Here is a 10,688-nt window from a genome sequence, read left to right as displayed (position 1 = left end):
CACCTCCCAGCTCTGGGGGAGACACCCCTGGGCTCGGCAGGCCGAGGGGGGTGACCGCACCGATGGGCTGGCAAAGGCCTTCGGCTGCTCGAGCATCCTCATGCCCACCCAGGGAGCATCAGCACGCACTGTGATGCCTGAGCACCGACCCTGGGTGTGGAGGGGACCAGTGCGATGGGCAGCAGGAGCAGCGGGCAGCGTGGTGGGCTCACGCTCCCACAGCAGCCTGCCCCGCTTGTCTTGTCACACCAAGCATGACCCAGCATTCCTGGGGTGACTTGTGCCAGCACTTGGCTTTTTGTAGCCACAGCCCCTGCCTGCTGCTTTCGTTATCCCACATGCGCTTCAGCCTCTGATGCTCCTGAGGGTCAGTACCACAGCAGTCATCCTCCATCTCCCCCTATGTCCTGCTGTCCATCCCCTGTCTGTCCTTCCCCCAGACCCACCGTGACTGCTGCCTATCCCTCCTCCCACCCCAGACCTCAGGCTTCAGACACGCCAGAGTCAAGGGGTGACAAATTTACTGATGAAGCAACACCACTCTGAAGCTGAGGTGTCAAACACAATTTCATCTTTTGACACACAATTATATGTAATTATAAAGCTGTTAATGCTGGCTCAACCCTGGTGAATCATGCACAATTACGGTTTAATTTCACCTCCAGCCCTGCCACGACCACACGGCTGCTCTCAGCCCAGTCGGCGACCCTGGGGGTGTCCTGAGGGCTCCTCACAGTGTCCCAGGGCCACAGGCAGCATTGCTGCCATCCACTGCCATCCATGCACCTGCTCCCAGAGATGCTGCCCCTTCCACACCCCGGCCCAGCTGGTGCATGGTGCCTGAGCCCCCAGCGGGGCAGGATTTGACCCCAGCATGCTGGCTGGCATGGGGCCCACCAGGACATGGCCCCAGGGAACTATGACCCGTGGGGAAAGTGGAGCGGTTGCCCAGCTGGGCTGGCCGTGTGGCCACCATTGCGGCAAGGGCCACTGCCGGGTCACTGGGCTGAGATGTCTGAGCGTGTCCTTGGCTTGGAGCAGCACAGAGCCAGGTGGGGGGACCCCGCTCACGTTTAGTGGTGGTCGGCAGCAGGTTTAGCCACACAGCCCAGCCGGCACCCCGGGAGGGAGCGGGCAGGGGGCAGGGGCGAGGGGCTGCGCGGGTTAAAGCCGGCTCTGCCAGCAGGGCTGGAGGAGGCCGAGGGAAAGGAGGGAGGCTGCGGTGCCCTCCCCGCCAAAATTAACTCTCCATCTGTTTCTCCCCGGCTGAGGCTGATGGCTTGTGACAGGGCCTCCTGAATGCAAAGATGTTTCGCCCGAAAAAATCTATTACAAGTTGCTGTAAGAAAAACCAAAATCCTCTCCTTCTGTCTCCCCGTGCTGGTCTCAAGGTGCCCACCGCGGGCGAGAGCGGGCTGGCAGCCGGCCGCCTCCGCTCAGCCGGAAAGCTCCGCAGCGCCAGCCTGCCTCGCCGCCGGCCCCACGGGGGGGGGCAGGACGGGTGCTGCCCTGGGTGATGGGGAGGATGGTGGAGCTGCTCCTTCATCCCCAGCCTGGGCACGGTGCGGGTGATGCGGCGGGCATGGTCCCGGCCCCGTCAGAGCCCGCAGCCCGCAGGTGGGGAAACTGAGGCAGGAGGGGCCCTACGCGCGGCCGATGCTCAGCCCGGGGTGGGAGCCCCACAGCGGCCCCGGTTGCGGCGCGCCCGGGGGCCGGGGCCGCGCAGTGGCCGCGCAGGTGTCGCGCAGTGGCCGCGCTATGGGCGCGCAGCGGCTGCCCTCTCCCGGCTGCAGCGCAGCCCTGCTCGGCCGCGGGACGGGGCGGCTGCCGCCCGGTCTGCGGGACTCGCCGCATTTCGCGTCCTTCTCGCCCCCTGCGGCTCCCCCGCGCCCCGAACCGCGGCTAAAGGCTCGCGAAGCCTCAGCTCACCCTCCTGCCGTTTTCGGGGCGCCGGCGGGTGCCACCGCTCCGCAGAAACACCTTCAGCGCTCTTGGCTTGGACCCCCAAAGCCCAGAGCCCGGCAGCAGCCGCCCCTGCTTCCCCGCTGTCCCGCAGCCCAGCACGGCGAAACCAGGCAGCTTCAGTAAAAAACAAAACTTTATTTGGTCCGTCAGAACCTGAGTTTGAAAACCACCCATGGATAATTCATATCATACAGGGATTACTGATCTGATTTACAATTGATAAAATATCCTATGTTTCTTAAGAGCTGGCCAGTATTTACAGGGTTAAAAATATTCACAGCTCAGAAAGACAGAGGGGGGGGGGGGGAAGTAAGGAAGAAAAAAGGAGGAAGGAGCAGGGAAGAGAGAAAACAGAACAACAAAAACACGGACAGAGCTTGGCTCAGCAGCCCCGGCCAGGGGGGCTGGCAAGGTGCCAGGGCAGCCCACCCCCCTGGGACACACAGAGGGCCATGCAGGCCAAAGCCCCCAGCCCACACATCCCCCTGCCCAGCCCCACAGCAGGGACCGGGGCACAGGCTGCCCGCTGGCACAGTCCCAACCAGAACAGGGCCCAGCATGTCCCACTGCTCCCCCAGAGCTGCAGGTCCCACAGCTTAGGAAGGAGAGGGTGACACCGGGGGACCCCTGAAACACCCCCACACACACACCAAGCCAGAGAGCCACAATGCCCTGAAACGGTGGGGGTCAGCCCCCAGCACCTGCCGGGGCCAGCGGCACCCCGGGGCCCTCACAAGCCTTCGCCTCATGCTCGCTACCTTCCGCAGGACTCGGCTCATGGAGGATGGGGCTCTGTGGTCCCCCACAACGAAATCATACACCCCCCCACACCTCCCCGGCACATGGCAACACAGTAAAGCCATGAAAAAACACAGACACTGCTCCCCAAAGCCCACGTCTGTACCTGCTGCCCTTCACCCCTCGCCTCCGCAGGGCATGGGGAGGGGAGCGGCCCCCACAGCGGGGGCTGAGCCCAGCTCAGGACCCATGGCTTCTCTCCAGGCACTGCTTCCACCGCCTGCCTTTGCATAGTAACACTTGTGTGACGAGTTGAGGGGGTTCCCTGCTGCCACAGCCCTCCCGAGCATCACCCCATGGCCTCGCTCCCCAGCCTGCGGTGGCAGCGCTGGGCACCTCTGGTTTCATTCCCAGGTGCGGTGAAAACCCCTCAGCAGCAGCTTTCTAAAACAGCCCAGCACCCCCTCCTCCCCAGCCCCGGCACCAGTGAGGTGGATGGGGGTGGTCCAGGCACCATGCTAGACCCCCACCATGAGCAGCCAGGACAGGTGGCACCACGGCGGGGTGACCCCAGCACCCCCTGGCCCAGCTGTGGGACGTCGGTCCCGGCAGCGGACAAAGGGGGGAACAAGACAGCAGGAAGGGCCCAGGGACAGACGGAGGGTCACACAGACGGACAGACATCAGAGGTATATTCTTTTTTTCGCAGCGCCAGGGCCCTGGCGCTGCGGGAGGGGGCAGAGTCCTGAGCGTGGTGCCGAGGAAGGGCCTTGACAGCAACCTCCAGCCCCCCCCCTCTCCCGCAGCCCCCCCGCTGCATGCCAGGGCAGGGCGAGGGCACCGGGCCCCAGCGCAGGTACAGGGCAGGTGGGATCCTGAGATGGCCCCGTGCCCCCAGCCGCTCCTCATAAAGTGCATGGGGGGACGGCAGTGCCAGGGCGGGGGGGCAGCAGGCAGAGCTGGTCCTGGCCCTGAGAGCTCGCCCCGGCCCCACGGCGTGGGGCAAAGTGCTGGGTGTCACGCTCTGGTTCTGCCCCACGGCTCAGCGCTGACAGCTCGGGGGGCGACCCCAGGCCAGAGGCTCGGTGAAAATAAGGGGGGAGCAGAGCGGGGAGGGGGAGGCGCTTCGTCATAGGGGCCGTGGGCCGTGGAGCCCGGCGACCTCAGGCGTGAGCAGCGGGTTATGGGTGCCCTTTGTTGACATCCAGTCATTGAGGAAGGCCTGGGTGGCTTTGCGGTGCGCCAGACGGTGGGTGATGGAGAAGCCGGCGTTACCCTCCAGTTGGGAAAGGATCACCAACACCTGCCTGTGAAGAGAGCGACGGGCTCAGGGCCAGGCAGCTGCCTCTGCCCCTGCGATGCCACCCCTCCCTGTCACCCACCCTCTGCCCACCCCTCCCTGCCAACCCCAGGCCCTGCCTTGCTCCAGGCCTCCTGCCTGCCCTGGCTGGGCAGCCCCCCAGTGACCCACCCCTGCCTACCCCGGACCTGTGCAGGGGGGGGACGCTGTCCTGCGTTTTGAGGCTGCCGCGCGTGGAGACGACGTTGAAGCTGTCGGTGCAGTCGCACTGGACATGCAGGTAGGACTTGGGGTGCCGGTTCTCCACCACCACAATGAGCCCTGCCCAGCCGTGCGTCAAGTAGTAGCATGTCATCCCCTCTCGGCCCTGGAGCAAACAGCAGGGTCAGGGGTGTGAAGCCTCTGGGCACCTCTGCCCCCGAATCTCAGCCCCCGGACCAGCATCCCCCACCTCCAGCCAAGGGCCGCCCATCCGCCGGGGTACCCCACGCTCCCCCAGGGAGCAAAGAGGGTGGGCATCCATGGGGTAGGAGGGGATGAGGTGGCAGCCAGAGCTGGCACAGTCCCGCCCGACTCAGGACACAGCAGAGACAGGGTCCAGGCTCCTGCCGGCAGCATCATTCCCTCCCCATGGCAGCGACCGGGAGGCCAGCCCCTGCCCTGCGCCATCTGCACCCACCTCATGGCGCTCGCCCTTGTTCTCAGTCAGCAGGATGATGGCGTCCGCCAGCGTGGTGGGCTGCGCCTCCACCTGCTCCACCATCACCAGGCGGGAGCTGTAGATGGCCAGGATATAGCTGGAATAGTCAGTGGCTGGTCGGCTGCTGGTGGGACTGGATGCTGCGGAGACACATGAGGAGGACCAGTGAGACTTCCTACCACCCCCACAGTCCCTGGAGCAGGGTGCTGCTGGGCTGCAGCTCATGCAGGCAACCTCCACCCCGAGGAAGGTCCCCACGGTGCAGATCACGGGCTCTGCCACCTCTGCCTCCCCCACGGTCTCCGCCAGCACCGCAGTGGGGAGGGTGGCCCAGCCCCTTACCCTGGGCGGCAGCGGGGCCTGCCAGGGCAGCGCTCCAGTGGTTGAAGGCACAGCACACGACGGCGTACTCGCCCGGCTCCAGCATGACGTCGCAGTTGACGAACTTCTTGACAGCTCGTTTGCTGTGAGCCATCAGCCGGCCCAGGCTCAGCTTGTTCCCGCTGGTGAAGGTGGCCCGGAAAACCATGATGCACAGATCCAGCAAGTGGCTGTCCACCGTGTCTGACCGCCTGTGCCGGGAGGGGGAGAAGGGTCACGCGTCACCCGAGCACTGCCCCGCAGAGCACGTGAAGGCCGCGGCAGATCCAGGGGATGAGTCCTCCCACTGCCCCAAGCATCCAGCCCCAGGAGCCAGCCTGCGATCAGGGACTGGGTTTGGCTGAAACTTGAGCAGCCCCTGAGAACTGGAGAAATGGTGATGGGGGCCCATCCCTCAGCTCTGCAACCCGTCGGGATGGCACGGGGCAAGAGGGCAATGGGTTTGGGATTTCTCCTGGGTCCAGGTCACAGCTTGCAGCCCAAGCACTGCCCAGCTCACCTGCTGCCCTCCTGGAAGAGGGCAAACTCCAGGGCAGCACGCTCCAACACCGTCAGCGATGTCACCGTCACCGGCCCGTTGGCCTTGTTGGGGAACATGCCCTGCACACGCACCTCGTGCCAGTCTGAATGGAGTTTGCAGATATCCACGGAGTCAAAATACCTGTGGGGAAGCTGGGCTCAGCCCCGGCAGGCTCCTCCGCAGGTACACTGCTCTGCCCCCACACCCCAGCATGCTGCAGCTCACGCAGCCAGGAGCAGCAGGCACCTGCAGGTCACCTGCACCCCCCTGGGGAGGCCCAGTCCTGCCTACCCCATCCTGACCCCCACGTCCCATTTTCTGTCCCCTGTCTGGCTCCCTGCCCCATAGCCTCTGCCTTCTGGGTGCTACCGTACTTAATGAAATCGCTGTATTCCATCCAGAAGACGCCCTCGCTGCTGCCATGGGGCATTAGGTCATGACGCAAGGGAGCCGGCCAGTGCGGCCACTCGTCAGACCAGCTGCCGTTCCAGGAAAAGCGGCCCCAGGGGTTTCGGAGCCGCAGTAACCTGGCACAAGGGGAGAAACAGTGTCAGAATCCCAGGAGGATGGAGAGTGCAAGGAAGATCACCTCGAGATACTCTCCCAGGTCTGCAGACCCAGCCAGCCCCCGGCAGAGAGCATCACGCTACTTCTGCCCCTGCCTTTCAAAGCCCTCAGAGCATCCTCCATGTAACTCGCCATCCCCCCCATGGACCCAGATGCTCTTGTCTGGCAGCTCCGGACCTGCTGCAGCTCCCTTTGCCCTTCCATGCCGAGAGGGCCTCCGGCTAGGTGCTGCGGGGATGAGGCTCAGCCGGGGAGAGGCTGCCGAGCATGACACGGCTGAAAACGGGGCTTTGTACAGCGGGCAGGCTGTCGGAGGCAGCACCCGCTTCTGTGCCCCCACCCTCCAAAAGTGAGAAGGATGCCCTGACTGCCTCATTGAGTGGGAAGAGCTCAACTCAGTCCTCTGCATCTTGTGAGACCAGGTGAAACATTCCGCACCACAGGGCGTTCTGGACAGCTCACATGACAACAGCGTTTATGTGACACCTTGGGACGGAGAAACAGCCCTTGCTGGCCATGATGGGATGCCGAAGAGCCCCTGAGGTTTTGTGCAGCAGGTACCCAATTACCCACCCCCCAGGTTTCTGCTGGGGCTGTTGGCAGGAACATCAGCTGTACCACACCAGCCTCCACCCCGAACTCACCTGAAGCCTTGGACGTCCCGCACATCCAGGATGGAGTAGGCGTGCCGTGGACGGAGACCCATACTCTCGTAGGCCACATCGTCCACCTTCATGTTGCCTCCTCCACAGGACGCACCCATGAGGAACCTGCACAGGGGACAGCAAAACCTTCAGTGTCCTGCCGGGCCTGATACAGGGGGGAAGCTCAACCCTGCTGCTCGAGGCACGGGACAGGCTCCCTCCAGGAGGTTCCTGGATATTCCCTCTCTGCAACCACACTGTAAACCTCCCCAGTGCAGTGCCCCAGCACCACTGGCCAGAGCTCTGGGCAGCAGCGAGCTCCCTCCACCCGCTCACATGCATGCTTGAGCCCTGGCTCCGTGGCAAGCTTCTCTGAGCAGTGCCTTCACCTGCAGGGCTGAAAGCTCCTTCCGCGCACAGCAGAGCTTTACCCAGACCTCACCCGTTCTCCGCCAGGCCCTGGGATCCTGCCTGTCTCTGACGGCTGGCAGGGCTCAGCCACACAGAAAGGTGAGCGGTACCTTCACGGGCAGGTGGCCCGTTCCGTGGGGCTGAGGACAGGCTATTCGGGGTGGGAGGTCTGCACCAGCCAGCCCTGGGGGCACACCATGGGATGGGACCCATCAGCCTCCCATGTGGTCCTGTACTGCAGGGTGGCAGGGGCAACCCTGCCTTCAGCCAACCTAACTGTGCTCCTGCTCCTCCTGCCACAGCGATGAACAAGAGGTCTTTGCTTTCATTTTGTTGCCTATAGACTGCCTATAGTCATGCCCAGCTATGGCCAGCAAAGATGCCACATATGGGTGGGAAAGACGTGCAGGGTCAGGTGCTTAATACAAAAAATCAAAAGCAAAGCAAGCAGGCTCAACGCCGGCCACTTCAAAACTCCTGCCAGTCAGCAGTAAACATGCACAGGTAAGTTCACCAGGATTTTAATCTCACGTGAAAACGAAATAAAGGAGAAATAGTTTCTCAGAGCTTAGAGGGGGAGCTCCACCAATGCTCCAGACGAGTACCATGGGTGGTGAACTCCCCGCTAGGTAATGCACTAGCCCCTCTCCTCAGAGCCTCTACAAACAAGAGTGGGCCCCCCTCACCCCCCTCTCCAAGTGTCCATGCTCCTGCCGCGGCACCCTCCTGCCTCGTCTTACCCAGCCTCCTTAGAACTCAGCATTTTGGCCCAGATGAGGTCAGTGTCAATGGGCTCCTCGCGAGGGTTAGTGGAGCTGACCTGCAGCATCAGGCTCTCGCAGGGGGCACCCGTTAGTGTAGCCAGGCCTTCAATAGCACGCCCCGCCTGGAGGGCAAAGTACGAACCATGCAGCTTGGCCAGGGCCTTCTCAATGAGGGCGACCCACAACTGCTTCCTCTGGGCCTGCAGAAAGAGGAAAAAACACATCATGAGATGGGAAAGCAAAGGCAGCATGTGTGGACAATGCAAAGCCCCTCTCACCCACGCCTGCCAGCCCTTCTGCTGTGATGGGAGACGCAGAGGCAGGAGCAGCAAGGCCAAGTCATCAGGAGCTAGTCCGGATGGGGACAAGGGTGAGCCTGTTCGCCACCTGCTCGGTGTTTTGTTTGCACCGTTTAATTCCCCTTGGAAAAACATCCTGGAGTGAATGTCCAAGAGGCCCTGGTGCTGACAGAGCTGCACCCTGGGGTGCCCCGGCAGTCAGGCTGGCAGGGGTGGGTGTCCACCTTGCAAGCTAACAGTCTCTTACTCCTGCTTCAACCTGGACTTGAAAAGGTTTAACAATGGAAGAGGATATTGAGCACATCTGGAACAGCTGCCTTTCACCCACACACTGTTGCAAACCAAAGCCAACACACCTTTGGCGAAGGAGGCTGCCTAGAGCACACACAGCCAGGGGACTGACTAGATTTCATCCACGGAACAGAAACACAGTTTCAAGGACAAGCTCCACAAACTCCCTGGCAGACTGGCAAAGTCCTCTACTCCAGCACAGGGACAGTGGCAAGACGTAATTCCAAGATGCAAGTTTTGCAGGGGGAAAACTCTCCCTGGAGTCACTTTGCTCTGGTGCCAGACTATTGCTCTTGGCATCACTAAGCTGATTACGGATTCAGAAAGAAATGCAGAAGCTGCACTAATGCACCCCGAGGTTTGCAAAGCCTCCATCAGCCACGGCAACGTGGGCTCAAGGCACAGCCTTTACCACTCTGTCCAAGTCATTGTTGCAGGTCCTGAGCGTGCCACAGGTGCAGTCACCAGCTGTGCTTTACCTCTCGTCCTGGGTATGTTGAGGCTGGGGGGAGATGCCTCCACTCCAGCCCCTGCCTGCAGCGAGGACGCAAAGAGGAAGATGTATGAGGACTGAAGACAAGGAGACATTTGCTGGCTTCTGTGTCCCCAGCAAGTCGGGTTCGGTACCCAGTGCTTGGAGGGCAGCAAGGGAAAAGCACTGGTACGCTGTGACTGTGTGCGACTCACAGGTGGCAGCCAAGAGCTGGGAGAGGAAAGGAGGGCATGAAGATTTCTTTCTGATGGATAAAGAAAGCTTACAAGTGCTTTCCACCGGTTTTTGAGCCCACAAATCCATTTTGTTTATTTTTGCCTGAGATGCAGCCACAGAGCTCAGATAAGAGCCTGATTTTCCTTCCTTTGGAAAACTCTCTGCTCTCTCCCTCATCTATCTCACACAGCTAAACACTCAGCGGAAAAATGTCATCATGATTCAGATGACCCTGGAAACAAAGGTAAGGCAAGCCCAGCCCACGCGACAGCCTTCAATCTTAAAAAAACCAAACTTGAAATGTGTACGAGAGGAAAGATGGATGGATAAGAAAAAACCAAGACGGGCAAATCTTATACTGAAAATAAATGCACGCATCTGGACCCTCTCTGTCTACTGAAAGGCAAAATGTAGACATAGACTCCTTCTTCTTCCCCTCTCCAAAGTTTCTCCTTAACAGGACCGGCTTCCAGCAGCACTGGCAATCACTGTGCCCCACTCAGTGTCCCTGGTGGGATCACCCGCTCCGCTATGACAGTGGCCAGGCAGCCCAGGCTTGGCAGCGCTGTGCCTGAGCCTGCACGGCGTGAAGACCCTGCCACTCTGCCCAGGGCTGGGGTAAAGGCTCAGGAGCCAGAGCTGCCAGCCGTGCCAGGACCACTGCCTCACAAGGCCCATTAGCTCCAGTGCAATTAGCAGTTGGCCCAGGACTGGGCCATATCCATGCTGCAGAGGGCACAGGCTACCGAGTCTGCTCAAGCTGTGCCAACATTAAGGTTCCCCAAATACAGAATTCTCTTCAGGCCTCATTTCCCCAGCTGAAGCCCTGTCCCGACACCTACACATGATGCCGCCTCGGGCTGTGTGTATTTTAAAACAGGGATTTGCAGAATAAAGTCCAACCCAACAGTCCTGGGTCCCTGCCTCCTCTTGACAGCGGCACTTTGTTTTGTTTGGCAGTTTTTGCCGCCTGAGTTTCAATAAAGACATTCTCAGTCTCCTTCATGGCCATGATCCCAGCAAGCATCCCTGGGCCTGGCAGGCAGGGCAGGACATAATGCGCAGGGATGTCCTGAAGTGGCTGAGGGAGCTCGTTAATCCTACAGATCCCACTGAGTGTGCTCAAAGCAACCGGGCACCGGCTGGAAACAGGCTGATTTGTCGAGCGATCCCCTCCCTCTCCACGGTCCCTCGGTGGCAAAGCCAAGCTGCCAGACCTCCCCGCAGAGGGAAGAAACAGCTTTCCCTCAGCCCCTTACCGTGCAAAACACACGGGTTAAAATATTTTCCTTTTGCTGTGAAGAGTAAGGATGGTTTCCCCCACAAGTGAAGTGGCTGTGCTACAGGGAGGAGCAAGGGAAAAGCAACTGCAACTTCTCCATTGCAGCCTGGAAAATGC

General features: G+C 61.1%; 1 protein-coding gene across 17 annotated transcripts in view; it reads right to left on the bottom strand.

Moving 5' to 3' along the window:
* Positions 1-2,080: 2,080 nt before the first annotated feature.
* CAPN15 (calpain 15) overlaps positions 2,081-10,688 on the bottom strand; it is a 60,797-nt gene continuing 52,189 nt past the window's right edge. For 16 of the 17 annotated variants that reach the window (XM_056338760.1, XM_056338765.1, XM_056338762.1 and 13 more), the window contains 8 exons: positions 7,967-8,190; positions 6,816-6,941; positions 5,979-6,131; positions 5,584-5,745; positions 5,046-5,275; positions 4,683-4,843; positions 4,192-4,370; positions 2,081-4,010 (listed from right to left, as the gene is read on the bottom strand). In XM_056338760.1, the coding sequence (XP_056194735.1) occupies positions 3,833-4,010; positions 4,192-4,370; positions 4,683-4,843; positions 5,046-5,275; positions 5,584-5,745; positions 5,979-6,131; positions 6,816-6,941; positions 7,967-8,190 (1,413 nt within the window). In that variant the 3' untranslated portion in view covers positions 2,081-3,832. Of the gene's footprint in view, positions 4,011-4,184; positions 4,371-4,682; positions 4,844-5,045; positions 5,276-5,583; positions 5,746-5,978; positions 6,132-6,815; positions 6,942-7,966; positions 8,191-10,688 lie in introns of all 17 variants that reach the window. The other variant, XM_056338773.1, reaches the window with a different exon arrangement.

The sequence above is a fragment of the Falco biarmicus genome, chromosome 4 (assembly GCF_023638135.1).
Source record: "Falco biarmicus isolate bFalBia1 chromosome 4, bFalBia1.pri, whole genome shotgun sequence".
NCBI lineage: Eukaryota > Metazoa > Chordata > Aves > Falconiformes > Falconidae > Falco > Falco biarmicus.
This window is presented reverse-complemented; position numbering and strand designations above follow the sequence as displayed.